At 48.4% G+C, this 27715-nt stretch overlaps 11 protein-coding genes across 11 annotated transcripts; 8 read left to right on the top strand and 3 right to left on the bottom strand.

Moving 5' to 3' along the window:
* The first annotated feature begins 370 nt into the window (after positions 1-370).
* BDQ94DRAFT_145264 (glycosyltransferase family 31 protein) lies at positions 371-2611 on the top strand. Its single transcript, XM_026766607.1, has 2 exons — positions 371-2031; positions 2085-2611. Exons 1-2 carry the CDS (start codon positions 949-951, stop codon positions 2445-2447), a joined length of 1446 nt encoding a protein of 481 aa, XP_026625430.1. The 5' UTR covers positions 371-948; the 3' UTR covers positions 2448-2611.
* A 290-nt stretch (positions 2612-2901) lies between these two features.
* On the top strand, positions 2902-5225 carry BDQ94DRAFT_42135 (putative copper amine oxidase). Its single transcript, XM_026775722.1, has 4 exons — positions 2902-3275; positions 3331-3907; positions 3955-4925; positions 4975-5225. The coding sequence occupies exons 1-4, from the start codon at positions 2944-2946 to the stop codon at positions 5108-5110; spliced, it is 2016 nt and encodes a 671-aa protein (XP_026625429.1). The 5' UTR covers positions 2902-2943; the 3' UTR covers positions 5111-5225.
* Positions 5226-5477: 252 nt separating this feature from the next.
* Positions 5478-8012, top strand: BDQ94DRAFT_179349 (transcription factor domain-containing protein; the record flags this gene model as incomplete). The annotated part of the gene is made up of 4 exons (XM_026773352.1): positions 5478-5672; positions 5722-5874; positions 5919-6642; positions 6690-8012. The coding sequence occupies exons 1-4, from the start codon at positions 5587-5589 to the stop codon at positions 8010-8012; spliced, it is 2286 nt and encodes a 761-aa protein (XP_026625428.1). The 5' UTR covers positions 5478-5586.
* Positions 8013-8208: 196 nt separating this feature from the next.
* BDQ94DRAFT_171169 (uncharacterized protein) lies at positions 8209-8726 on the bottom strand (the record flags this gene model as incomplete). The annotated part of the gene is made up of 3 exons (XM_026771680.1): positions 8209-8424; positions 8495-8656; positions 8709-8726. The coding sequence occupies 3 exons, from the start codon at positions 8724-8726 to the stop codon at positions 8209-8211; spliced, it is 396 nt and encodes a 131-aa protein (XP_026625427.1).
* A 1332-nt stretch (positions 8727-10058) lies between these two features.
* Positions 10059-11378, top strand: BDQ94DRAFT_171168 (F-box domain protein; the record flags this gene model as incomplete). Its single annotated transcript, XM_026771679.1, has 1 exon — positions 10059-11378. The coding sequence occupies one exon, from the start codon at positions 10059-10061 to the stop codon at positions 11376-11378; it is 1320 nt and encodes a 439-aa protein (XP_026625426.1).
* Positions 11379-12215: 837 nt separating this feature from the next.
* BDQ94DRAFT_171167 (uncharacterized protein) lies at positions 12216-12738 on the top strand (the record flags this gene model as incomplete). The annotated part of the gene is made up of 2 exons (XM_026771678.1): positions 12216-12384; positions 12662-12738. The coding sequence occupies 2 exons, from the start codon at positions 12216-12218 to the stop codon at positions 12736-12738; spliced, it is 246 nt and encodes an 81-aa protein (XP_026625425.1).
* A 211-nt stretch (positions 12739-12949) lies between these two features.
* On the top strand, positions 12950-13576 carry BDQ94DRAFT_171166 (uncharacterized protein; the record flags this gene model as incomplete). Its single annotated transcript, XM_026771677.1, has 2 exons — positions 12950-13098; positions 13165-13576. The coding sequence occupies 2 exons, from the start codon at positions 12950-12952 to the stop codon at positions 13574-13576; spliced, it is 561 nt and encodes a 186-aa protein (XP_026625424.1).
* Positions 13577-14857: 1281 nt separating this feature from the next.
* On the bottom strand, positions 14858-15855 carry BDQ94DRAFT_171165 (uncharacterized protein; the record flags this gene model as incomplete). Its single annotated transcript, XM_026771676.1, has 2 exons — positions 14858-15488; positions 15563-15855. The coding sequence occupies 2 exons, from the start codon at positions 15853-15855 to the stop codon at positions 14858-14860; spliced, it is 924 nt and encodes a 307-aa protein (XP_026625423.1).
* Positions 15856-19489: 3634 nt separating this feature from the next.
* On the top strand, positions 19490-20668 carry BDQ94DRAFT_171164 (uncharacterized protein; the record flags this gene model as incomplete). The annotated part of the gene is made up of 1 exon (XM_026771675.1): positions 19490-20668. One exon carries the CDS (start codon positions 19490-19492, stop codon positions 20666-20668), a length of 1179 nt encoding a protein of 392 aa, XP_026625422.1.
* A 1029-nt stretch (positions 20669-21697) lies between these two features.
* Positions 21698-23119, bottom strand: BDQ94DRAFT_171163 (uncharacterized protein; the record flags this gene model as incomplete). The annotated part of the gene is made up of 3 exons (XM_026771674.1): positions 21698-22055; positions 22116-22621; positions 22691-23119. The coding sequence occupies 3 exons, from the start codon at positions 23117-23119 to the stop codon at positions 21698-21700; spliced, it is 1293 nt and encodes a 430-aa protein (XP_026625421.1).
* Positions 23120-24268: 1149 nt separating this feature from the next.
* BDQ94DRAFT_179347 (F-box protein) lies at positions 24269-25215 on the top strand (the record flags this gene model as incomplete). Its single annotated transcript, XM_026773351.1, has 2 exons — positions 24269-24662; positions 24728-25215. The coding sequence occupies 2 exons, from the start codon at positions 24269-24271 to the stop codon at positions 25213-25215; spliced, it is 882 nt and encodes a 293-aa protein (XP_026625420.1).
* Between the last annotated feature and the right edge of the window lie 2500 nt (positions 25216-27715).

The following is a 27715-nucleotide window of genomic DNA, read 5'->3' as shown; positions in this document are numbered from 1 at the left end:
GTGGAGAAAAGTTGTTAATTTCTTAAGAGATAGGGATCAACCTTACGGATGAGGAGAAGAATGTTACCTTGACAGTAAGTTGGGTTGCCGCGTCTCGAAATTTCCTCTTGCCTCTCCGGTGGTGCCGTCATCGCGTCACGGGCTTGGGCAATTTTACTATGTGAGTGGTGATTGGTTGAGATGGTTCCAAAGACTTTAAAGTGGGGCTCTTATGGCCAATCGAAGAAAGCGTAGTGGGGCAGCAGTGCCCGGATGGGATTATTGATGCCATCACCAGTGACTTGGTAGTTGGGACTTTCTATGGTCGTAGTCAGAGTAGGACACATGGGTAGTATTTAGAGGGAGAGGATGTTGAGATGAGGACACAATTGTGAAAACCATCATGATCCGTGGATAAGTAAGGGAGTGACAGTACTTGATAAGTAGTCAAGCATGGTATCGTCATCACCTGCCATGCCAAGGTTTGCCAGCCCTATTGGCACCGTTTAAGTTACTCGGGGACCCATCGTCGTTCATTTGGCGGCGTGGATTGATAGGCAGCACCAGGGTCTCCTTCACTCTTGTCCTAGTCCACCGCCGTGAAATTACATTATCTCCATCCCCCAAGTCCCTCTTAAACCTTTCATCTACCCCCCTTTACCTTTGATTTGCGCTCTTTCTGTTGTTCCATCTCTGTCGGTCTCTCTTCTGACGAGATTTTGTTTTGTTGCCCACCCTCATTCCCCATGCGTCACAATTACCCTCACTGGATTGTCTCGTCCCGCGTTGGCTGAACGAAATATTGGAGTTGGAGTGTGGCTATGCCTGATACTCGAGTCCTATAGATTTGACTTGGTATCTCACAGCTTCATTTATTCTTAGCTTATCGCAGACTTTACACCTTCATCTCGGATCCCGTACTGTGCTATCCTTACTACTTCTCCGCCCACCTACTTGACGTCACACAGAATGGGCCGGGAACCCGTCCCCCGTCGGCGTGCCTATTGGGCAATCCCGTCGCGCAAGGTCACCAACATCCTGGCCTTGATACTCTTCGTCGTTGTGGCTGCTTCGGTCTTTAAACTCGAACTCGGTGCGCCCTCCTTCGACCCGACTTCGCTATATCGCCACCACGCGCATCCAGGCGAACCCGATTTCTGGGAATGGGAAACGACCTCCCGCTTTCCTCACGTGCAGAACCCCGTCAAAAATGACGACCAACTTTGCGACTTGTTTCCCTCCTATCTGCTATCGCGCATCCAAGTTGTTCTGAAAATCGGCGCCTCCGAGCCGGCTGATCGCGTCGACGCGCAAATCTCCAGCGTGACTCGCTGCATTCCCAACCTCATCATCGTCTCCGATCGAGAGTCGCAAATCAAAGGCCATCGAGTTCACGACATCCTGGCCGCTCTTCCCGAATCTTTCCGAGCCAATACTTCCGACTTTGAGGCATACGATGCGCTTCAGCGAGGCGAGGACAAGACCGTGGCGGCGCCGCAAGGATGGAGGCTCGATCGCTTCAAATTCCTCCCCATGGTGGAGCGCGCACACGAAATCAACCCCTCGGCGGATTGGTTCGTCTTTGTGGAATCGGATACGTACGTGGTTTGGGATAACATGTTCCGGCTTTTGGATCAGTTTGACCCACATACCCCCTTGTATATGGGGTCTCCGTCCCCGGGACGGCGAATTAACGAGAAAGAAGTTTCTTATTTTGCCTACGGCGGCTCCGGCTTCGTCCTATCCACGGCAGCTGTTGATAAGTTGGTGTCCAGAGAGGTTGGACCTCACGGGGAGTACATCCAACCTTCATTGAGCGAGCAATACGAGGATATTATCAAAGCAGACTGCTGCGGTGATTCGATACTCGGTTGGGCACTGCATGAGAAGGGCGTAGAGCTCTCAGGCTTCTGGCCCATGTTCAATCCCCATCCACTTCATGGAATTCCTTTTGACGATGCCTACTGGTGCCAGCCGGTCATCAGTATGCACAAGACACTGTTGTCAGATATGACTGGGTTGATGCGATGGGAAAACCAGCGAGATCGCACAGTAAGCCTTTCTATCTCCTATCCGAAAACATTCCACTAACGAAGCTGTTCTAGCGCCCATTGATCTACGCCGACCTGATGGAATATTTGAAGCTGGGAACCGTCGATCATATGTCCGATTGGGACAACGGAGACTGGGGCGGATGGCAGGAACCTCCCGAGTCACCGGCCCACGGCTCTTTTGAGGCCTGTCAGACAGCCTGCCATGAGCATGCGCAGTGCCTCAGTTTCAAGTATGACTCCTCGGGACACTGTGTCTTTGTTCGCACGATGCGGCTGGGCGCGAAGAAGAAACTGGGCGATTCGTCGGTGCGATTATCCTCCGGATGGGATCTGGAGAAAATCAAGAACTGGCGGGCGTCTCACCGGTGTGAGAAAGCGATGTGGATGAAGCCCAGCACGGAACGCATCTTTTGATTTTGCTGATACCCCGGTTGATTGGCGAGTGGGTGTTTCATGTTTTGACGATTGTAAATACTATGATAGATGTCCTGGATCATGCCATACTAATGATAGATAATCTTAATTATTAGCTGTCAGATCACATGCGTGCTTTACACACTCGTATTTGCAAATGGGAGGGCTCCTTGTAGTAGTACCGCTTCCCCTCTGCTTATCACTGCCCGATAGCGATATCGTATCGCCCAGCAAGAGTTTATCGGCCGCGGGAACCAATCGGCCCTCGCCTGCCCCGGAGCGGTTCCGCCATTGGTTGTTCCTTCGCTGTTCCTGTCAGGCCAGGCTCGCCCATTCCGCCCATTCCGAGGTTCCGAGACCAGGGCCCCAGGCCCAAAAGGGAAAGTCATACGCCAGGGTTCATACATATGAGTTCAGCTTTCCCCGCATATTCATTCCCCCAGTCTGTGTGGCAGTTCCCTTCATCTTTCATTTTCCATCTTCATTTCCTCTCGCAATGCTTCCTCATCCGCTTGCCATCCTCTCTGAAGAGGAGACCAACATTGCTCGCAATGTCATCCTCGCTCAGCACCCCAACGCAGTCATTGACTTCCGGGAGATTTACCTGTCAGAACCTCCCAAGGCACAGCTCCTCGAGTTCCTGGCTCTGGAGCACTCCGGCCGTCTGAGTCCAACCTCTCCTCGTCCGCCTCGTCTGGCCTTGTGTCAGTACGATGTTATTGGTAACGACCGCATTCCCTCTTTTGAGATCTCCGTTGTCGACGTCGGGACACGGCAACGTGTGCAACATCGTGTAGTGGGGAAGGAGCACCATGCCTCTTTGACTCTGTAGGCTATCTCAAGTACCCTTTTGGATAAGTAAATACTAACGCAATGTCCCTAGGAGCGAGTTTGATACCCTGGTCGAGCGTTGCTTCGCCTCCCCTCTCTTCCAAAAGGCTCTGGCCGACTTCGACCTCCCCGAGGGCTTCGAGGTCGTCATCGAGCCTTGGCCATATGGTGGACTGGACTATGTTGAGGAGAAGCGTCGGTACTTCCAGGGTCTGTGCTTTGCCACCGATAAGCGCAAGAACAACCCAGACGCCAACTTCTACTCCTACCCTCTGCCCCTCATCCCTGTTATGGATGCGCTTACCCAGGAGATCATCCGGGTCGACCGTCCCGCCACAGGTGGTAAGGGAGAAGGTCTGACAGAGCAGACCTTCAAAAGAGACATCATTGGTCACTGCAAAGACTCGGACTATGTACCTGAGCTGCTTCCCGGTGGCACACGTAAGGACCTCAAGCCGCTGAACGTCGTCCAGCCTGAAGGTCCTTCCTTCCGCATCACTGAAGAGTCGCTCGTGGAGTGGCAGAAGTGGCGTTTCCGCGTGGCGTTCAATCCTCGCGAGGGTGCTACCATTCACGATGTCTGGTACGACGGTCGCAGTGTGCTTTACCGACTGAGCATCAGTGAGATGGTAAGTTTATATTGGCCTGCAGCAGGAATTGATAGCTGACTCTACAGACCGTACCATACGCCGATCCCCGCCCTCCGTTCCACCGCAAGCAGGCCTTCGACTTTGGTGATGGTGGTGGCGGTAACATGGCCAACAACCTTTCAATTGGATGTGATTGTCTGGGTGTCATCAAGTACTTTGATGCCGTGATGACGGGTGCTGATGGCTCGGCCAAGAAGATGCCTAACGCCATCTGCTTGCATGAGCAGGACAACGGTATTGGCTGGAAGCACTCCAACTGGCGGACCGGTCGTGCGGTGGTGACCCGTCACCGGGAACTCGTCGTGCAGTTCATCATCACCCTGGCCAACTACGAGTACATCTTCGCCTACAAGTTCGACCAATCGGGTGGCATCACGGTCGAGTCGCGGGCCACCGGTATCTTGAACGTGGTCAACATCGACGCTGGCAAGGTCAGCGAGTATGGCAACGTCGTCAGCGGTGGCGTGCTGGCCCAGAACCACCAGCACATTTTCTGTGTGCGCATCGACCCAGCCATCGATGGGCCCAACAACTCGGTGCAGGTGGAAGAATCGCATCCGGTGCCCATGAATGCCGTGACGAACCCGAACGGAAACTTCTACAAGGTCAACACCGAGACCATGGAGCGCGCTGGCTTCTTTGATGCCGCGCCCGAGCTTAACCGGACTGTCAAGATGGTCAATCCCCACAAGAAGAACCCGATCAGCCAGAAGCCCGTGGGCTACAAGTTCATCCCGCTAGCGACACAACGTCTACTGGCCGATCCCAACTCGATCCAAGCGCGACGCGCACAGTTTGCACAGCACCACGTGTGGGTGACCAAGTACCGCGATGGAGAGCTGTATGCCGGTGGGCGGTACACACTCCAGAGTCAAGAGGAAATCGAGGGTGTGTCGGATGCAGTGAAGCGAGGCGAGTCCGTGGTCGACACGGATGTCGTGGTTTGGAGCACCTTTGGCATAACCCACAATCCCCGTGTAGAAGATTGGCCTGTGATGTAAGTGACCCCCATACTATCTGCTATGGCAGCCTACTAACTGGATTAGGCCTGTCGAGATCTTCCAGCTGATGATCCGACCTGCGGATTTCTTCACGGCCAACCCCTCGTTGGATGTGCCATCCGACAAGAACGTCTCGTCACGGGTGGTGGGTAATGACTGCTGCCGCAATGCGCACATTTAAGATTTGGTAGTACTATTTTCGGATACGAATTATGACTTCAAATGTACATATATAGCTGGGATTTCGGGCATACCGGAGGTGGATCTAGTTCTGCAATGACATTCATTGGTTGTTCTTTAGTGAATGTGGTGTAGATCGAGGCAAGAAGCCGCCTCATGCCCCACCGTATTTCAATAGACTTATCAGCCTTATGCCCGATTCATTGGCGTAATGACTGATAGTACTGCCGCACCGGTTACGCTGGAATGTGGTGGCCTGGGGATAAAACTCCGCTCCGCCGACCTCGGATTGCTCGGAATGAAATTTAAGTTTGCGCCTCCCTCCAGCATTCTTTCCGAACCCCATCTTCATTTCTCATGCGCGAACACATACGTCGGAATCGCTTTGGTGTCACCCCAGTGGAGTGCTGATTGCGAGACACTTAATGTAACGCGATCAATTTGTGCCCTGTTCGCTAAAAATAAAATAAGAACTCCATGGACAGCGATCCAGCTAAGCGAGGCAGCAACACTCCGGAACCGCCTCGGAGCAAAAAGCGCGCCAAATATACTCAGGTCGCTTGGTGCGCTAATCCTCCACACATGGCTTCTTGGCTTGACTGACCCCCTTAGCAATGAGTGTAAGCGACGAAAGCTGAAATGTAGTGGCGAGCCTGTGTGTTCCCGCTGTGCTAGAGACAACGTCCGCTGCGTCTACACCGCGAATGCTCACGCTGTCGCCAACACGGCTTCTCCTTCGGTCGAGGACCCTGTCAAAGATGAAAGGTAATACATATCCTGGCCATCTCGGAACTATATCACTTACGCAGGTATGGCAGACTGTCAAGTCGATTACAGACCGTCGACCAGCAAATCGCATCCCTTCAGCGAGAAATGCGAGCCATGGCCGCTCGTCTTCGCCATCTGGAGTCAACATCCGTGACCACTCCGGCAAACAACACTAGCATTCCCACCTCCATGTCGACTGTTTCTTCTACCTCGGTCAACACAGGACTACAGCGGATTCTGAATCGTCCCAAGTCCCCCAGCTACGTCGGTCCGACCAGTGCAGAGTTTGGCCTCACAGCGCGCCAAAAGCCGTCCGAGGACAGCGATGGCGATGCGGACGAAACAGATTCGGCAGCAGCGCAAAGCCCAGCGCCTGTTCAAGACTCAGAAGCCTTGTCAGGCGACCCTCTTCGCTGTATGGGTCTGACAGAGACCCTGCGACTGGTCACAGTATACGAACATACCGTTGGCCTGATCTATCCGTGTGTGGACCTCGACAGCGTGCGCGCGTACGTGGTCGAGTTCTTCCGGGATGAGGGGAACGGTCTCAATGAGGCACGCTCACCGGAAACTGAAGACCAGGATTGGTTCTTTGCTCGGGATGTAGAAGTGCTGAAGATCATTGTAGCAACAGCCCTGCTAGCGGAATCGCACGGTCGGAGCGAAAGAGCGGCCTGGTTGGCAGATAGCGTCGAGGATCAGTTCGCTTCACGGTACAAGATCCCTGAGGTGGACATGAAGGAACTGCTTATTCTGACTTTAGTGGTGCGTTGACTTCCTTGAGCTGCTGCTCTCCCTAGCTAACCAGTTAGTCCATTTTTCATTCCTACCGCGACGACGAAGTGCTTGCATGGCGGACAATCGGGTCTGCCGTCCGGGGTGCCGTCCAACTCGGCCTACACTGCCAGGAGACATGGCTCAAAACGGGAGGAGTATTTCCAGGGGAGCTACACAGGACATGGGCCAGCCGGCTGTTCTGGTGCATCTACGTACTCGATCGGAAATGGTCGTTCGGGACGGGCTTGCCATTTGCCATCCAGGATTCCGACATGGACACGAACCTACCGGAGCCGGGCACCTCAACGCCCTACCTGACCTGCATGATCTCGTATGCACGACTCAGTTCTAAGATCTGGGGCCTCGTGGTCGGCTGGCGCACGCGGCCTCGAGCCGCGACGGCAGACTACTGCTCATACCTGGACTTCCAAGTGCAGCAATGGATCCAATCCATCCCTCCAGAGCTACGCTTCGACCCGTCGCAGCGATCATCATCCACCGGTCCCAATGCGCAGGCAGACAGCATGATGATGCTTCAAGTGCTATTAGCACTGCAAGCGAATCAGCTCCGCATTCTCGTCTACAGACAATACCTGCTCAGCACAGAGAGCATTGAAGAAAGCGTGCCGAGTGCATCCATCGCCGTCGAAACCGCCAAAAGCACCGTCCATATGCTCGACTTCTTCAGCCGTGTCTCAGACATCTATTTCCAACGTCCCGAACCATTCAACTACTTTCTCATTTCTGCCCTCGCTGCGCTTTTCCTAGCTGTGCTCCACGCCCCCTCCCGATTCAGCCAGGTCTGCCGTCCAGAATTCTACAAAGCCGTCGACATGGTTCGCCGATCATCCACTCGAGCGCGCACATCCCGTCGTCTGCAAAAGATCATCCGGAACTTGAAACTGATCCGCTCGAACCTGGGCAGTAAGTCGCCCCGACAAGCCGGGACCCAGCTGCAGCAGCAACAACAACACACACATCAAACCCCTAGGCGACAACCATCGGTATCTACGACCATGTCTGCCGCCGTACCTTTTACTCCAGTGGATACTCCCTACCCACCACAACACCAACTCTCGGGGTTTCACCCCGTTCCTCAGCAGCCACTGTCGGTATCCGCATACTGGCCGCCAACTGCAGGCGGGAATCATTCAGCTGCGGTTGATGATCAGCAGGAGAGCTGCGAGGATCTGACGAGTTTCTTTGAAATGGCGGGCGGGTTTTATTTCGATCCCAGAGCGCAGGCGGAGGTGCCTGAAGCTGCAAATGGAAACGGGACTGGGACTGATGGGGCGGGGATTGAGGCTTTGAATGCAGAGGATGAGGCGTTGACGCGGGTTATGGCAGGGTTGCTTTAGTTATATCGACACTACACAGGCGGAGTTGGGTAGCCGCGTGGCAGGCATCTACATACATGTTGATGGATTCGATCCGGTATACGAATAGATAATACCAATTCTACAATACCTTTTTGCAGGGCTTAAGCTACACAGATGGACAGTTGCACTGGGAGATAGACAATTTGATTATCTTACAATAACTAAAATAATCCGACTATTCGACGATCATATCAACCTCCTCCTTCAAACGAAGCGGCAAATCCTCCTCCTCCTCCTCTTCTTCCTTCTCCTCCTTCTTCTCCTTCTCGCCCCCCTCCCCCTCCCCCTTCGCCGCCGCCGCCGCCCGCAGCTTCACGGCGCGGGTCCTTTTCTTCCGGGCTTCCTCCTCCTCGATAGCAGCGGCCTTATCGAGGCGTTCAGCCTCGTCCAACTACGTAGATGTCATCTGTATTAGTCCCTGTTTTGTGATATGGCAATGTAGAAGTCAATAGTCTGCTCACCAACTCCTTGACGGAGGCGCTCCCATTCTCCAATTTCTTCTTCTCGACCTTCTTCGCCTTCACCTCCTTCTTCTCCTTGCGCCGAAGCGCACGAGCCTTGCCGGCGGGGACGGAGTTGGGGGCAGCCGGGGCGAGAAAAGTCGCTCTTTGAACGACTATGTTCTGAAATATTGTGAGATTGGGGATAGTGTTGTAGTTAGGTTCGAAGACATACTTGAATGGGGGCGGACATGGTGGTGGTGGTGGTCGTAGTAGTAGTAGTAGTAGTAGTAGTAGTAGTAGTAGTAGTAGTAGTAGTAGTAGTAGTAGTAGTAGTAGTAGTAGAAGTGGTGGTGGTACTGCTCTTCCATCTCCGGTCAGCACGCACAACCTATACAAAAGAAAGCAATAGCACCCTCATACATACACTCTTGTCAGATAAAAGTCAGCCAAGGAGGGAAAGGAAAAGGTCCAAATGGGCAGACGGGGAGATCTTCTCTATATATACTACTCAGCTTGTCCCACATTGAATTTGAGTGTTAAACTAGTCTTTAGCGAGCTACTACTACTGTTGCATCGTTTGGACTGCTGCTGCTATTTACATACATTACTGTAACTCATGGTGGCTGGGGCGTATAGTTCTCTGAGTGTTAGGCCATTCGTTAGTAGGCTAATGTTCTTTTATATCGCAGTGTTGTTCCTAAGATCATTAGTCTAGCGTTGTTTGATACTTGGGACAGCTGTTTGCGAGCTAACGGCAAGCTATCTTATCAGGACCTGTTCGCACTAGGCTTTCATGTCCGACAGTGTTATTTCCAAGATAATGGGGGTCGCGCTTCGCTCTCCACATCTATATTACTTTCAAAGACCATCAAATTCTTAGTCTCTAGAGAATCCAACAAAAAAAATAAGAAAAAAAATTCTACATTACCTTTTGATTCAAATATGTCTGCTAATTAACAGTCTAATTCATAGTTATCATCTTCGAAATAATAGGAAACAGTAGAATAGAATCAGATAAAGATAGTCATTTTCTTTTCGTTACTGCTCTACTTCCTCCGGATCTTCCTTCCTCGGACACACTTTTCGCGAATAAAATCTTATTTCAATATGTAATAGCAACAACACGAAGTGTTAATTGAGAATGTTATTAAATTTAACCATGGCCCATAAAACGCCGACCATTGCCCAGTTGATCTGGACTAATTTAGCAAAGCCAATAAATGAGTGCTGATAGCTCAACTACTTATGCGCGAGAGCTTATTTGTGAGAAGATTTGTTTATTTACTTTATTGGGGAGAGAAATTCAATCCCGCAGCTGACACGTACATGACGCATACCTGAAGTAAAGGGAGAGTATTAGATGGCACGCCTCTATTATATTTGAAGGAAATGTTCTCCTTTTTCAAGGTAGATTACAGTACAACGCGATTCACACGACGTGTACATCATGTTATCCTTCGGCCATTTCCCCTTGTGCACGGTCTGTGGCTTGCTTTTGCGTCCCCAGCATCGCTTGGTAAAAAGGTTCCGGGCAGGTAAACTCCTGGTCGACGCTGTTTTCTCTCCGATTCATCTAATCTATATGCTAGTCTACTGTACCAAAGCAGGAGTAAAGGTGACCAAACCATTAAATGTGTCACCCAATTATCCCACGGCCCAAATTCCAGCCCATGCGGAGGCAGATGAATGGACTTCTGCGAGAGTTCCAAAGTATGATCAGACCGACCTGTACTTCTTCCATGAACCCTGCTGGCAGCGCCTTCTGGAGCACTTTAGCCCCCAGGAATTTGACCTGAGTCGTATCTTTGAGGCGTTGGAACACCTGCCATTACCCCCAGCTTTGAATCTCATAGACATGGTGCCCGATGATGAACCGGTCGATACCGTGCTAGACGCAGTTGATGGGAAATTTCAAGGTCATCTGGATCATCCCAACCTGGATGATCTTAGGCGCTTTGCGAGAGCACCTCCCAGACCCTGGTGTCCAGTGCTGCGTTCTTCTCCGCTCGCGAAACACCATTTCGATAGTCTGCCTTTAGAGATAATTGAAATGATTGCCGTCATGCTGCCCACGCGGGACGTACTGAGCCTTCGCCAGGTATCGCGCGGTGTAGCACCGATCTTTGCAAGCTCAAATTTCTGGAAGACTAGGTTTTATCTGAACGAAGAGCGCGGGTTTCTTTGGCCTGCCGTAAGGGACTTCATGGGCGCAGCAAATCCACAAGAAGAAATCGACTGGAGGCTTCTTTACCACTCTACTAGCCAGCTTAACTGCAGTACTTGGCTTCTCTTGGAGAGAAAAATTTGGGAAGCGCTTCGTTGGCTTCGCGATACTGCCTTGGCCCTGGCCTACGGCACACCTCGTCCGCCAGACTACCGCGGTATGGCCTTACATCACTATCATAACACACTCATCCGAGGTACACACCTTGAGACGGTGAACATTGATTCGCCAGTCAGGCAGGTCGCAATCTCCGCGCATAGCGATATCAGTCCCGTGCACGTCACAGGGTTAGAATTCTTCTTCAAAGATAGACCAAAGGCCTCGTTGGACTACACACTGCTCGGGGCCAAGGAGATGTCTGGGGAGGAGTATAGAGATGATGAATCTGTGCAGGAATATCTAGAGTATCCTGGTATTAGGGTTACTGTTGACCTTGAGGAGTTGCGGGGAATTATCGCGTTGCCGACTTCTAGTGGGATTCAAAGTGTGCTATTAGTGCCATCTTTCCCTAAGCCGAAAGATCTCCAGAATCGATATGTTTATTCTGTGGGCCACACGAACACGCAGATGCGTGCGTCTGATGTGTCGCCCGCTCAAACCCTGGAACAGATCACACAGGTGGTTGCGGTCCTAGATGTGAGTACATACGAATCTCCATCACCCTCCATTGCTTTCTAATATGCTGATAAAGAGGACTATAGAATCGCAAGATGATAGATATTGGAGTTTGGGGTCGGTCATCCAGACGATGTCCGACATGGCCGAAGGGAGTACGAAAACGTTTAATTAAAGATTACAAAAAGGTCAACATGATTCCGGCGGAACTGGAGCTGAAATAACTGTTCGCAAGAGAGGCAAGACTGCAATTAGCATAACCAAATTCGCCACATGGAATGAATTTAATGAATGATAATGACGTGAAGAAATCTTTTCTACCTACTGAACAGAATGCAAATATGTTACTATCTCTGGCTCTGTGGCTAAGTCTTATCCGGGTCAATTTTTACCAACTACCGCTGTAGTGGTATAACTGCTGACATCATGTCTATAATTAATGCTGTGTATTGACACACCTCGTGTGAAGGAACAGCTTACGAAGCTGTAGATATCCAAAGTGTTTGGTGTAGCTGATACTGTAGAGAAGCTTCGTATTTACTAAATTCAATCCCATACTTCCTGTCTCAAGGTTTCGTATTGGGGTCGATTTCCCTCGCAAAGATTCAAATGATCACCAAACATGTCAGGCCCACAATGGCTGATACTTTTGAATAACACGCCGTTTAAAAGCCCAGAAGTGAGTTACCTAAACCAGCCAGTGGATCTGTAATAAGTGAATTGTTTGCCTAAGTGTTTGCATGTGTTTAGGATACTATAGACATTTCTTTTCGAGGATACCTTCCTCTCTCTTCCTTTGCTTGCATCTCTGCCTACAGCGTCATTACATCAGTGGATTTGAATCACCTAGGTAAGAAAGCTGGACTTTTTATCACACAATTCAATCATCTACTATCAACAATGGCCCAGCAGGGACAACCGCAGCAGGTAGCACCAGCGGCACCGGCGCCACAACTGCCACACGTTCCACGGGTGGGGAAAGCCTTCAACGTGCTCGTGATCCGGGATTACCTACGAAAGGTTCAGGCCTCCGCGCCTAACGTGCCCCAGGATGACTCCTCCTACGCCGGTAGGATGCTTGTATCATGGTTTGCTGTGAGGTCCGCAGGACTTGACGGCGTTCAGGGCGATATTCTTGCTTCAGACGGTGAATCTACTCCATAGCTGCATAATGCTGAGCGGGCTCAATTAGTATGAAATGGATCGGTTTGAAAATATCGTTATGAGTGTAGAGGATAGGCTTCATAGCCATCATTTCTTATGTCTTGAAGTGACTTGCCATGTCCAATAGCCCACCTAAAACTTAGAGAGATATAGATAGAAAGCTCTTATATTCGTTTATATAGGCGATACCACCACACTCGCCAAGCTTCCCTTTGCGGCGGCCACTGTGGAAGACGCGTCCATTTCGGGGAAGTTTTAGAAGCCTGTGTTACTCAAATCATACAGCTTTACTTATTGTTTGCTTGTGTGTTTGCAAGTGTTTAGGCAACAGTAGTATAGATCCCCACAAATCCATTCTTCCTTTCTCTTCCTTCATTTCTCCTCGTCCATAGTGTCATACGCGAGTTTGAATCACCTAGGTAGGAAAGCCGGACTCTTCTATCATAAGATTCAATCATCACCCGTCAACCATGGCACAACAGGGACAACCGCAAACAGTGGCACCAGTGGAACCATGCTGGAATTACCCGATCTATCAGGCGTACCTCGCCCGGATTGACCCGGCTGCGCAGCCCTACCGTAACGTCGTCGATCACTTCTGGTTCAATCTTCTACGCCAGTATTTTGCTTTATCGGAAGACTGTGCCTACGAGAGATATACATGCACTAACCATCCGAGACCCAGACGACATTGGAATGTCTTTCTAACCAACCTTCGTGATCAACAAGCGCACCACGTCATCGCCATCGAAGCGAGGTGGTTTCCGACCGACACCGCGTCCGGTTGGCAGAATGACTACGACTGGAAAGATGTCCGGGAGACACTTCGAAGTCATATGCTCCGGGATCAGACCATGCGAACGACCATGCAAACCACGTACGGTATCGTGGCAGTTGGGGACCGGGTTCGCTTTTACTACATGTCCAGGAACGATTTGGAAGGTGAACTTTGCACCTGGAACGGTAATCCTGTGAATGCCCCAGAGGCGGATGAATCGCCCATCTTGAATATTCACGACCCTATTGATCAGGAAAGAATTCATCAACTGATGCTTCGCATGCGTCAGGATATCCTCTCTGGGAACAATACCTACTAGATATGGCAATAACCACTGGGCCACCTACGATGAAAGTGATTACTATTTCTACATCTTGACACACGGAGAGTCATGGCCTACTAGACAGAAGCTACTAAATCTACAATAGCCATGAAGACCTTGCTACGGCCACGGGCAGGCCGCTGTGACTGTATTGCTGGGGCTCAGGCTCACAATATTACTTACTATTGTGTTTGTTACAAACCGGGAGAGGTGGCAGCGGTTGCTTCCTTGGAAGGGCTTGTAGTCTATGATGCAGCATGACTGAACGAACAAGGTGCTGGGTCGGCGAGAAAATGAGAAACATTCAAATCAAGTTGTGAATCCTCTTTGGTTATGGAGACATTCAAATGATCAGAGGTAGAATAAATAGGTGTCCCTGGTGGCGACCCATGGGTTTATCTATTAGATAAGTAATCGAGCGACTAGGGAGGGGATATAGTAGCATAGAAATCCCATAGGTGTATATGATCATAATCGGGGCGCCCATCTTCACGACTGCTCTCACGATGATCAACCCCCTCATTCTGCTTCCCCCTATGACACTATACGGGCTTTTCTCCGTACTTTTCATGGACAAGGCTGACAGTGCCCACGAAGCGCTTATGATGGCCACCTACAACATCGCCAGTGCCTACGGGGCGATCTCGCCCGAGATCAGCGCTCGGCTCAGCTCCAGCTGTGGGGGGATCAGCAGTTGCGGGCCATTTCCACACAGCCTTGATGATTCCAATTGGAAAGTGGAAGCTTCCCCCATCGTTTTTTTTTTTTTTTTTTTTTTTTCTTTTTCTCGTGCTTGGTGTTGATTTTTCCCAACTGCCGTGTCGTCGAGACCGTAGCCCAGCAGGTGCCCCGGTTCCAAGAGACGCATGAATACGCCTTTGGCATTGCTTGAATTGTAGTGCTTATGGCTTGGTGCGCCATTATTCTACCGGTGATTGAACGCTATTTTACGAAGTGTTGTGCGGGGTCAATCGTGATCAGATCGCTTGCCTAGAATGGTAGCCTTGGCCGCTTGCGCCCGACGAGTCAGGGTTTGTGAGGTGCCCAGTGAATTTTACTACTTGAGGACGATCCTATCCTACATGCCTGAGGCTCTATTACCTCCAGTTTATGCGTATGATCTGTGTGAACCCCATGCCGATAGAACTCGTCGTCTGTAACCCCCACGAACACTTGATGATTATATTATATACACTATAAGACTCAATATATACATATCCTGTCCAAAGGAGTCCCAGGCTTGAGCAGGTAGTTTATGTAGTACCAATAAAGCAACAATTAATGTCTCCCTCCACCATCCAACTCAGCGACAGGAAATTCCGACGGCAATTCCGCCTTCCCATCCCTTCCCGAAGCCGGCAATTCCACCTGCTCGGTCATGAACGCCCCAGTCCTCGTGGCTGGCAACTCATTCAGCCTCTGCACCCTATACCCCTGCCCCGGGGATTGATCAGCCTGCATATTTGAAAAAGCACCGTTTGCCTTCCGTCGGCGCAGGAAGAAAAGTAAGAGAAATATAGCCAGCACCGCACCCGCTGCAACACCGACGCCAATACCTGCTTTCGCTCCAGTTGATAGCCCCGATGAGCCGCTGGGTGAGGATGTGGAAGTGGGTGATGTTGTCGAAGAGGTAGCGGTCGCGGGTGAGTCTCCGGACGAGGTTGTTGATGCTGTTGTGGCTGCCGGGGTCGTGAAATCCGTCGACTGCCAGCGAATGGAAATTCCGTATCCGTTGATGTGTCCTGGGCTGGATAAGGAGCTGGAGGTGCTGCTGGTAGATCCGGCGCTGTCGGTCCAAGTATAGGCGAATTCGATCTCAGTTGTTGTGCCGGGTTCCCACGTGCAGACTTCGAGTTCGGTCCAGCCGGGGGTGTAGGTGGTTCTGGTGGAGTAGGTTTGGATGCCGATGCTAGAAATAATGGCCAGGTGTGTTAGTATTGCAGATGTTGAAGAAGAGCGCAATGGTATGATTGAAGTGCTCACGTCGGACAGCACGTCGCCGCAGTCTCAGTAATAGTCCCATCTATTACGATGTTACTGGCCGCAATGCGATATCCAGTGGGACATAGTCCCGGCGAGAAGTAGCTGGATATGTCCCATCCCGAAGGAACACATTCAGCTGTGTGTGCTGGTCCCAGGTTCATCCATGTTTTGGTACTGCTGCTGACGAGCCAGAAATCGCTAATGCACGTGCTGGGAGGAATGAAAGTCGTGGTTAATGGAACGGGGGCTGAGGCTGTGGTTGCCGCGGATGTTGTTGTGGCTGCTGTTGACATGGTGGATTGGGGGTAGAAAGAGATGCCGGGAGCATCAACAGTGGGTGCATTTGGTTGTGTGCCGTGTGAGAAGGAGAGAAGAAAGGGGGCGTAAGCTGATCAGGCTGAAAATCTCAAGCTTGGGGGGTATGCTGGAGACCCTTACTCGACCTTATGCAGGATCTAAGATGGTCGTGTTTAGCGTGACTCGGCACTCTTTGGGGGCCAAATGAAGAATGCATCAATATTAATCCTGATTGGTTGGAATTGGGTTTTGTTGATGTGTGTCCCGCCGGGTTTATAATCCGAGAAGCTTTTTGCCTGTCACAATACTCTGAAACTATCCATTGGAATGCGAGGACTTCACCATAAAGCTGATAGCATATAGATCCTACTTAGGCTTTCATTATACTGGTTTTGACTGATTTTTGTGATGCTGTGTATCTAGCTATAGTACCTCCTTGGTCGTAGAAACCTATATAAAGAGCTGTGATGACCAACCTTCGAGCGCCTTTGAACTTCCGATCATACTACTGAGAAAGAATGAAATCAAACACAATGCACAAAGTTCTTTTGATCTATCATTTGAATCCCGTGGGGTAGTCGAGTTCCACTCACTCTCCGCCTCCCTCGGAATTGTTGTGTTCGAAATCAGCAGAATCTTCACCGCTCTCCCATTTCTGCCTGAGGCTAGAATTTCATGACAAGGGCATCAATGGGTTTCTACCCTCACTACTATAGACAATTAGCAATTACAAGTACATATTCTGAAGGTGTCTCTACGTTGACCATTCCTGTTCTATGTAACTACTTACATGTCGGGCAGTTCACGCGGCTCGACAGGATTCACCTGTCGTGATAGATTCAACGCGCTTTCGAGGAATATATATTCCAGGCACCAATGCAAGTATCTGCAATCATGTAGGAGACTGAAAATGAACCAACACCTACATAAACCGTTGGAATTTCGGTGAAACACTCGCATTTTCCCACACATAGCTATGCTTATATGTAGCTTGTGGAAGCATTGAAAGCAATGAGGGCTACCAGAATATGCTAGGGACAGGAAATTGAGACAGAAACAATTGATTGTGTCAGATTTATTAAACCAGGCTGAGAAGTTAGAGGCCACATAACTGTTGTTTTTTGGTCCAGATCAATTCTAAAGCAATCAAATATCAGTGCGGCGACTACTAGCAAATTTTGTACTGCTGATCTGGTAAGATATTTTGTCAAGACGAAGGGTCAAGGATATATGGATTTGATCTGTCTAGATCTCAAGAAGATGGTTGGTGGTTGTGTTGGAAGAGGTGGTGGTCAGAGACCACACAGGAAGAAAGGCGAAGAATCAGCTGACAGCTGTCTGACTGCAGTAAATATCTCAATACTGCCCCCCAGATAGGCAGATCCGAAGCTATTATATACATATAAAAAGTTCTATCTCAGAATTTCAAGATGGTCAAGATGTTCGAAGTACTTAATTAAAACATAGAAATGCAAAGTAATCAAGATCACACGTAGGAGTACTTTGAATATAATTTTCTATAGAATTAAGCACAGAGATTAAGAATTTTAATGAGTTCTACTAATAGTATTCCTCCACAACTTTTTTCTGTGTTTCGAGTGATTCAGGCGTACGCGAGGTTATTGGAGATGCCTTTTAAAGGATTGTTTGGAGCGTTGTTTAGATGGCCGTTTAGATGGCTGTTTGGATAGTCGTTTAGATACTATTTAAATAATTATTTGGATGGCCGTTTGGGTAGCCGTTTAGATAATTATTTGGATAGTTATTTAGAAGGGTCTTTGTATGCAAGTTTTTAGATCAGCAAGCATATAGTCAACTGTTTTAATAGACTTTGAGATCTTTAGTAATTTAAAATATTAAATAAATAATAATAACTTTCAGCGGTCAGGCCGGATTTAAAAATTAAAATAATAGTAAATAAATATCGTATAAAAAGCCTTTTTACAGTAAGAACATCTTCTATATTTAGAAGATTTAAATATACATTTATACGCGTATTCAGCGTAATTTACGTCCGGAAGTGGTTTATTTTATATAGATATTAATGTTTTAGCTGTCTTTCTTTTTAGAGAGATCTGCTTTAATAGAGATTTTAAGACTAAAAGCTCTTCTTTAGATATTAAAGCTTTTGGCAGGGGCTCTGGCTCTAGTCTTAACTCTGCTTTCAACCAATCTTAGAACTTTTATATTCTCTATATAGAAGTAAATGAATAAGATCTTAGATCTTCTCTGTGAAGTCGATCTTATTTTATTCACGTAATAATAATATAATAAATTCTTTTTAAAAGTTTGAGGTATTCATCCCACTCTTCAGTGGTTGTATTAAGATAAAGAAAGAACTCAGGCTGTAGAAATAATAAGATATATTAAAGCTCTTCAGAGCTAATAATAAACATTATTTTAAATTAAAAAAGAAAAGAAAGACATATATAACTCTGCGGTAAAAAGCCGGGCTTATAACCTGTCAAGATAAAGAGTCAAGAATATATGGATTTAATCTATCTAGATCTTAAGAAGATGGTTGGTGGATGTGTTGGAAGAGGTGGTGGTCGGAGACCACGCAGGAAGAAAGACGAAGGATCAGCTGACAGCTGCCTGGCTGCAGTGAATGTCTCAACATATTTCAATAAGCGCGTCTTTGTCTTCAATGTGAAATGTGATGAGCTTCGAGACTCTTGCTCTGAACCATCACTCTATTGCTATTCTGTTCTTTTCACTTCCATAGGGATAGATGTAATAGGTGTTTCCAGGACTGGATCACTCGGGCATAACCCAATCACGAGAGAGATCCAAGTGCATCTACATTGAATTTCAGGCATTAATCCATCCAAGCTCAACCAACGCAAATGGAAGATAGACAATCCGTACTGTTTATAATGGCGCACCACAAAGCGGGAGGGAAAGTGGACCTCGCGCTGCTGATCTCCGTACCGGGACTCACAGCATCCCGACACAAAAGAAGATTTTGTTTCGCGATAAGCCCCTTCTACAGCCTTGGTCTAGAATATATTTTCTACAACACAAGCCGCGCCAAGCATTGTCCGGAGGATATTTACCGGCCATCTAGTCTACACCGTATCTTCATGGCATGATGCTTCACCGTAGTTTAGATGAAACGCCCGCAGCTACAGTGGAGAGCCAAACTCCAGCATCCCCGCTAAAGTGGGACTTGGGGAGATGATCAGCAAAGTAGTCTGCTTTTAGGTTGGATTTTTCATGTCGACACCCGCGCACATGCTGCAATATGATTATACTAGTCAAGCGTCTTCCTCTCGAATGACCGAAGAACATCTTTTCTAATATAAATGTGATTCATTGGTGGGGTGGAAAACACAGACAGCCAGGTAGAATAATGACACGGGACTGGTACCCCCATGCATTTGAAGCTAAGTAGGGCTGATCTCACAATAGTCAGTGGATCACAGACCTCACTAAATAGTAGTCTATGCTTGGCAGGACTGGTTGTCTTGGGCCAAGAGCCCGTCTTATTTTTGTTGTTATTATTTTGCTATACCACCGGCACACGCCTTCGCGAATTGATTTCTACCCTTTGAACACTTCTGAACACATTTTCTCACTTGATTATCCCACACCAGCTGAATCCGAATCACACAAAACAACACGTTCAATATGGGCTGGTTCCCAGTCGGGCTCGAGGAGGACGAGAACAAATGGAAGTTCGACATCATCCCGCTGCTGGCGGTCATCGGCAGCTCAGCAATCCAAAAGCACATGCAGGCCATCACAGCCTCTCCCTTCGCCATCTTCCCCCGGTTAATGCCCGCCCCTGAATCGCTTCTCGACACAGAGCGACCGACGCGGCCACCATCCGTCAAAGATGTGAAGATCGTCGGTGTCAAATCAGGCATAGAACTGGATGAGCTGAACTTTTTCGCGAACCTAATTCACAATGTAAACGACATGGAAGAATACGAATTCCGCGTCTACAGAATCAGCTACGCTACTCGCGACTCCGAAGAAGGACAGAATTCGAAGATTTCATCCAAGGTGGAAGAGAGCTACCGACGAGTCAACAGGCATAGAATCCCAATCAAGCTCAAGACTTTTTGCTGGCTCAATTTTGTTACGCTCGTTTCAATTCTCATCACTGTTGGTCTCTATATCTGGGCGGGCTGTATCCATGATGGCACCGCCCTTGTCGGGCTGGCAACCATGTCTTTGTCAACCAGTGTAGCCAGTCTATCGGCGCGGTGGTACCCGCGCCTTAGTGGCCGTTCGTCGCAAGCAGAGGTTCCCAGTGGAGATGTGATTATTCGCACCAGGGCAGGTGCTTTCATTCTTGTCTATGGAGATGACGATGTCATTCGCGAGTTGTACGAGGGCATGGAGGACTGCGAGTACATGTTCAAGGGGAACACGCATCACCGGCTGCTAGGAACTAGCACGTTATTGCTCATGGCGTCAATTATCCTCCTGAGTAACTGCGGTTCAGAGATGCAGATTGCCATTGGTGTGGCCTATATTATCCTGAATGCACTGTACTGGCTCTTGGCATTGCTGGTTGAGCCACGCGATCTATGGGACATGAGCAGATATAAGATCGAATTTGTCGAGTGTCGCCCGAGCACTCCTGACTCGAGCTATACGGAGACGTTGTGGGCTGTCATTAATATGACAGGAAGTGTTGATTGGGTGACCAATGGCGAGTTTACTCCCCAAACGCCTGCTTGGGACCAGTGGTTGCAGGAAGCAAAGGAGCATATTGGAAAGGACTGGGATCCTGTTAGGAGGAAGGATGAGTTGATGAATCCTAGATTGGCGTATCGCAATGGACGGTGGTTTGACTAAGCCACGTCGTATATTAGTTACAAAATGGCCTTTAAGACAATATTAGATTAGACTAGAGCCTGTAGGATAATTGACAAGCTTCCACGATACTCGTGCTGCCTGCAAGTACGCTGGCATGTACCACGTTGCCCTACCACCCAAACTTGGGTTCTGTAACCCACGCTGCGCCAGGAATAGATCCTTTGACTTACCAGCGTCAGTAGTCTGGCAATCCACCCCTCCTTTCAAAAGTTTCACACATGCGCTAGGAAAGCCTCATATTTACACGCTGCGTGAAACAGCCTTTAAGGATATAAGCAAGGTTCTCGGCACTCTGTTTGATAGGTGCATTCTGACAGTAGTTACGGCCTTCAGTCTGATCTCTTTCATCTTTCTACTACCCTGCCGTTTATCTCTCCCTCCTCTCCCCCCATTGACCCTAGGGTTGTGTATCTATACATAGCCAGCCGTCGGTGACAGAAAGCGGATCGATTATCAATGACTGGGATGCGACCGAGGAGCGGAGGCTTATTCGCAAGTAGATGCTCCCTACTGGCCCAATCGACGCACCCAAGAGAGTCGATTTCTATGTCCTCCCACTCCTGCTCGTCGCCTTTTCTTCCTTTGCCTCGATCGTTCCAACATCAGCAACGCCCTCACCGACCTAGGCATCACCACCGCCCAGGCAACCCCAGGCAACCAGCTTCAGCAAGCTGGCATCGTGATCCTTCGAGCTTCCCGCCAACATGCTCCTAACCCGCGTCGGGGCTCACCGTTGGCTCGTCTTCCAGATGCTCGTACTGACATCCCTCAAGAGGAACCACTATCTTTTCGCTGACAATATAACCTAAATTCTAAGCATTGAAATGTCGCACACCGTCGTTTTGTGTAGGTATATTCGTACAGCAGGTCCAAAAATATGTATATGTACACAGTAGATACAACAGGCAAGAATCAAACTTTCACACCTCTGATCGCATAACAGTCTATCCAAACGGTGAGCCGCCAGCGCCCCTGCTAACGAGATTGTTGCTCGGCACAAGTCAAGTCCTAGTTTCCAGGAAACTTCTTGTGATAGTTGACAATCTCAGTTTCGGCCTTCTCCAAACATTTCTTCCAGTCTGAAGCCGAGCATGAAGGAAGATCACGGAACTCGAAAAGGGGCAATTGCTCCGTAGGATGGTCCAGGCGATGCTCGGTCAAGTCCCCATACCCTCCAACTTGGTTATCGATCATTTCCTTATCAGCATCTTTAAGCAGATCTTTGCCATCCTTCAAACCTTGAATCCATGCCTTGACATTGACAGGGCAGGACTGTGAGCCGTAGCAGATGTTAATCTGCAGTTTCTCGAACTTGCCATTGATCGTCGTCTGCCCAGGGTGCCCAGAGCAATACCGCTCATCAACACTAAATCAGATATTGTTAATCAAGATTTCACCTCAGGTAACGTAGTTGCACCAAACTTACGCGGCATATTCATGTGCATCGTCGATAGGGTTTTCATAGCAAGCAAGCTTGTTCACAATAGTCCACAGATCCTTCTTTTCAAGCTTCTTCTCAATGAGCTTGTACATCTTGGAGAAACTTGTTCGCGGCATGATCGATGTCAGTTCCTTAGCACTCTCACTGTTTCGGACCTGGCTGCCAGCCTTTGCATAGGAAAGAAGAAGCGAAAGGTATCCGCGAACATCTTCGCCAACATCCTTGGTAAGGCCACCAGGGTTCTCTTCGAAGAAGAAATCGTTAACCCAGACCTTATTCTGGATCTTGCTACTTGCGTATGTCATGAGAGGCGAGGGCTTGTTAAGTTTGGCTTGCTTTATCAGGTCGTTGATGGCCCCAAGTGGCATTGGGGAGGTGATCTGACGAGACCAGGCTGAGTTCACTGGATTTGTGCCCACCTTGAGACTCCAAGGGTTTTTCTTATTGCCAGCAATTTCAACCTCCTGGCCGCTCTTCGGGTTCCACTTTTTCTGTATCAGAGGGTGGTCAGTTAGTCTGCCCCATACGTCTCCCACTCAGATGCTGTGTAGCTATCATACCAGATCTTCATAGACCTCCTCTGCTGCAATTGCAAGTCTCCCTGTTCCCAATTTGATCTTCTTCCCATCTAGGATATACTCTGCAGGTAGATGTCCCACCGTGCCTCCCGTGGCATCCGCTGTCAACTCCCAGTCTTTACCAGACAACTTGGCACCATTGCCGTCCTTGGCCGTTCGCAATGTAACAGCCTTGCCTTTGGCGTCGATACCAGCTTCTTTGACCGCCTCTTTCTCTTTCTCTGACAATTTGTGCACATCTTTTGTGAAATAGATACTCCCAGATTCGAACTCAACGCCGATGCCCGGAGAGGCTACACCCGAGCGTTCGACAAGCTGGTTGTCAATTGGCGTGGCAGTACCGAATTGAAAAGAAGAAAGGGACAAGAAGAGTAAAGCCGCATGCCTCCAAGAGATAGTGTGAGAATACATTGTATAATGAGAGGATAGAAGATAAAAGGCAAAAGAGTGATACTCGCTGGTGGTGATATCAATACAATGACCAGTATCCCCAGCTGCCTTAATATACTTTTTCATGCAAGGTACGCCTTACCAAAGGCAGAACAGCTTGAAAGCTATCATGGCTCACAAGCTATGAGAGTCGCAATGCAATGGCGGGTCCAAGGCTACAATGGCCCTAAGGATGTAACGGCCCCGAAGCTATAACGGTCCCACCGAACTTCGCCTATGCAGATACCACATGGTATCTTCGACATTGCGCACCTTATCCTCAACTAGGGAGTGGAGGATCTGCAGTCTCCCAGGTCTACTGACATTATGAACATAACATGCAACTAGTGGTACTTGGATAAAGTGTCTAGAGAACATAAAAGGTGGTACCCTAGGTGCTGCCTAGGGTCAGTGGTAAGATATAAACCAGCTCATACAGATAAAGAGGTCTTTGAAAGGCGTTAGGTCATAAGTGAAGTCTCATGAAGACCCTGAAAGCATTATGAGTATGGCCCCAGTAGGATTTTCACAGGCCCCCACGTTGACCCTGAACCTACTGTGCAAAGAGCCTCCACTAGGCTCCGTACAGGCATCCACATAGAGCCTGAATGTCTCATATTCAGGATCCCAATTAGGCTTCATGTAGGCCCTCATGTAGACCCTGTTCCCAATATGGATAAGGCCCCCAAACGCTTCACAATGGCCCCCACGTGGACCCTGTAGTATGGGAGAGCCCCAACTAAGTCGCACGTTGACTTGATCCGAGCAGAAATAACCCTTATTTTATTGCAGAAAGTCTCTGATCAAATAACGAGACTCAAAACAACCGCAGTACATATCATATAAACCCAGTGTAGGCTGTTATTCAAGGAAAAGAGCCTATCACATAGACCCAAGTCAGCCGCTGATGATTATATAAGCACTAATCAAACACAGAAAAAGCCCCTGACAGGTTTCCTCTTAGCCCCCAAATTTGCCCTGGATTTAGTGCGAAACAGGCCTTGGCTCAAGTCTGAATATGGGAAGGCGTATTGAGAGACCGGGCTGCTGCAACAGTTGTCGCGGGTTTTTTAGGTCCAATCTCTAATCACATGATCTTGGACCGTCTAAAAGGCGAACAGAGACAAGACGATGCATGATTTATTCCTCGGCAAGTCAAACTATCCCGGAGATTCGTTCACCACGCTTATCATGCACTCATTCTCACAATCAAGTCCCATGCCTACAGAGGTCATCATCAGGATATTCGGGGAACTCACTCTTCCGGATGCGCTTCACTTGGCAGCGACTTGCCGTCGACTGCGCCAGGTTATGAAAGAAAATACGCCTGCCATTTACAGACGCCTACGCAGACAGATCCCATGTGAGCGATATGCAAGAGTCGTACTGGCAGATCAAGGGGGCCCGCCACCATATTCGTCTTCTTCAATGACTATCGCGGATCTTTTACGATTGCGACGGAACTCTAGGGTCGTGGAGAAGGCGATCGAGGTGTTTGATCGTGATATTACCGCGCATATTCGGAGTGAGTAGACAGATCAAGAGGCACAGGAAGTACAAGAGGCATGTGATAATTGAAATCTCTTACAGTTTCTCTTAAGAGCATCGATGACCAATTCTATGGAGGAAACCCACGTCCGCTGTCATTGACTCCAACAGAACGCCATCGGTTCACTCGGAGCTACTACCAAGTCTGGAGTCTTTTGCTCCTAAACCAACGATCCCGACAAAAACGATATCAGAATATGTTGCTGAAGCACTTATACATGATCTACGAGATGACTGATCTTGACCAGCCAATTGGGGACGAATCGAGATCTTTCCCAGCTGACGAGAAGCGATGCGAACTGCTTCAAGAAGTAAGCGAGTACCTCCGTGATCTCTACCACAACATCCATGGAGTTGACTACATCGATTTCTCGGGGCAAAGTGTTTCCATGCGTACGCAAGGTCATGCAGCTATATGGGACCATTGCCAGCCCGATTTCAAGAAGATTGTTTGCTACCAGTGGCGAGATCCAGAGAAGAAACCTGTCCAGGAGGAAGAGGTGTGGGAGCATACAACTGATGAAGAATGAACTTAGAGTAGCCAAGACTGCCAAGAATCTACCTCTAATTACAGGCCCAACTCGCATGTTTCTCGAAGGACCTGAATGTGGTGTACCAAAGAAGACCAGTGCAGGCTACTCGAGGTTTAGCTCATAACTTCGCGTCGTTGTGCATTTGACTCGTTGTACGTAAAATCCTTTATTCTTCTGTATTTCTCATTGGCCATTGCTTTCAGGAGGACGCCGTGAAAAACTCAGTCAACCAACCTGCGTCATCATATTGAAATTTCCGGTGCACATTCCGGATCTGATAGACCGTATCACCCAAACTATACCACATCATGAATTTCTTTATCTCCGCTTTAGCAGTCACAAGATATGATTCAGAGCCGTGAATACTCCCCGACCTCCTATCGCCCCTCTTCTATATTTTTTGGACATTGATTAGATTGTGCAACCTGTACGCATGCTATATGAACCCGTCACTACAAGCATAAAGCACATACGACCATAGAAATGTAAGGTAGGAGATTTAGCCTTGCTTACTTTATTCAGTTGAATTTACAAAAGGGTATTCGGTCCTTTAGACTGCATCAATGTCCTCTCATGGTCGGAAAATATCTCCCTATCTTTGCTGGCATCGTCGCTCGATCCAGTGACAACCAAACCCCCCACCTTGCCGGGTGCAATCGGCCAAAGCATTGTTTCCACCCACACATTTGGCACAGCACCGCCTCTCGACGTCGTTCTCATTCAAGGCGGCTTGGCCACAATGGGATGCAGTCCAATTCTCCAGGAGATCATTATATTCATTCAACGGGTCTATCCACGGCTGAAGCATCTGATCACCGTGTGTACTGGCTCCGGTTTAGCCGCTCAAGCTGGAGTGTTGGACGGTAAACGTGCAACCAGTAACAAGAAGGTCTTCAAGGAAATTATGTCATTGAGGCCTCAGGTTCATTGGGTCTCTCATGCCTGATGGGTTACCGATGGAAACATATGGACTTCGTCCGGAGTCAGCGCGGGCATTGATGCCACCCTGGCTTAGATTGAGGAGGTGTATGGAAAAGAGAAAGCGCAGGACATTGCAAATGAGATAGAATATTTTCGGCATGAGAATGCAAGTCGTGATCCATTTGCCGGTTTGCATGGAGTTTGAGGCTTGGACATGTCAGGAATTATGATGTCTCGTCAATATAGATTACTCTTCTCAAAGACAAAAAGATGCGTTTTCAAGCTTGTTATCTCCCTCATATGTATGACTTGATCATCGGTAAACGGTATGGAATTTGTGTACCTGTACCGAGACCTTGTTTTCATTCCTCACTGAAAGAGTCTTGATATGTGAGTTCTCTTCCCTGTATTAAGAACATGAACATTGGTCAGAAAATACCCTTTTGTAAATTCAACTGAATAAAGTAAGCAAGGCTAAATCTCCTACCTTACACCTCTATAGCCCTTACTTTAGAGCGACTCCGCGGTAGAAGGTAAATATACAGTAGATAGAAGAGCGATCTTCGTAGATTATTAAGATCGCGACTTGACCTAGCATATATTCAAACCTTCCAGTCATCCTAGCCGCCAGAGTAATGTATTGATATGCAGGGGCCTAAACTAAGAAAGGTAATGTCACCTTTCAACTCCACAATCAACAACCAATCGACGCAACTCCCGAGCAAGTGGACGCCGTCCGTCTACCAGCCGTTCCGTAGGACAGGCAGCCTTTAGGTTGGGTCCCTTATCTGCAGCCGCGCTTATCGTATTCAATGTATCCTAAACCTATTTGCATGGTTACTACTATTAATCACCGTCTGTATGTAACCACAACCTAGTATTCGCAGGCTATTGTTTGTGGCATATCTTCTGAATCCCAGAGTGTGTTTTAATTATGCTTAACATCCTTGATGAGCGCATGAATCATTCGTTCAGCACTACGCAATAACGTCCGAGCTGAAGGGAGGCCTCTCCTATCTTCGCGAAGACGTCCTTTAGTGGATACGCATGTACGAAAAATGAAATAGTCGATATATCCAACTCTACATAGACTGACCAATCTTTTTGAATTACAATTTTCTATATTCGGGTTTTTAGCAATCATCCAAAGTATAGTTGCGTTATATGTATTGCGCTTTTGGCGCAATAAGGCACTGAAAAGACGGTTAATCAGTTGGCATTGTTGTTAGGCTCGTGTTGCATAATATTGGTGGACGGGTAGCTTGAAACGCTCGTAACCAATTACTGTTTTCATTTGAGTTAGAGTTTCCTTCCCTAGAATTCGTTTTGATCAATTATCGGCCCGGATCGTGGATATTTTATAGTATGGGTTTGATACATCAATAAAGGCTGCAGCATAACGAACACTCAAGGGTTCTTTTATTATCCAAGGCGGAAATTGCAAGTACAAAAATATCTCATACTGTCGCAAATTTGGAGATAAATGCTTTAATGAAACGGCTGTTATTCAAAGTGCTTCAGTTATCTTGGCCAGTTGGGTACGCAACTCGGGCGGATGAGCGGCCAGTCCGGATAA

Source organism: Aspergillus welwitschiae, assembly GCF_003344945.1.
Source record: "Aspergillus welwitschiae strain CBS 139.54b unplaced genomic scaffold BDQ94scaffold_19, whole genome shotgun sequence".
NCBI classification, from domain to species: Eukaryota; Fungi; Ascomycota; class Eurotiomycetes; order Eurotiales; family Aspergillaceae; genus Aspergillus; species Aspergillus welwitschiae.
Note: the sequence above shows the minus strand (reverse complement) of the source record. Positions and strands in the feature narration are given on the sequence as shown.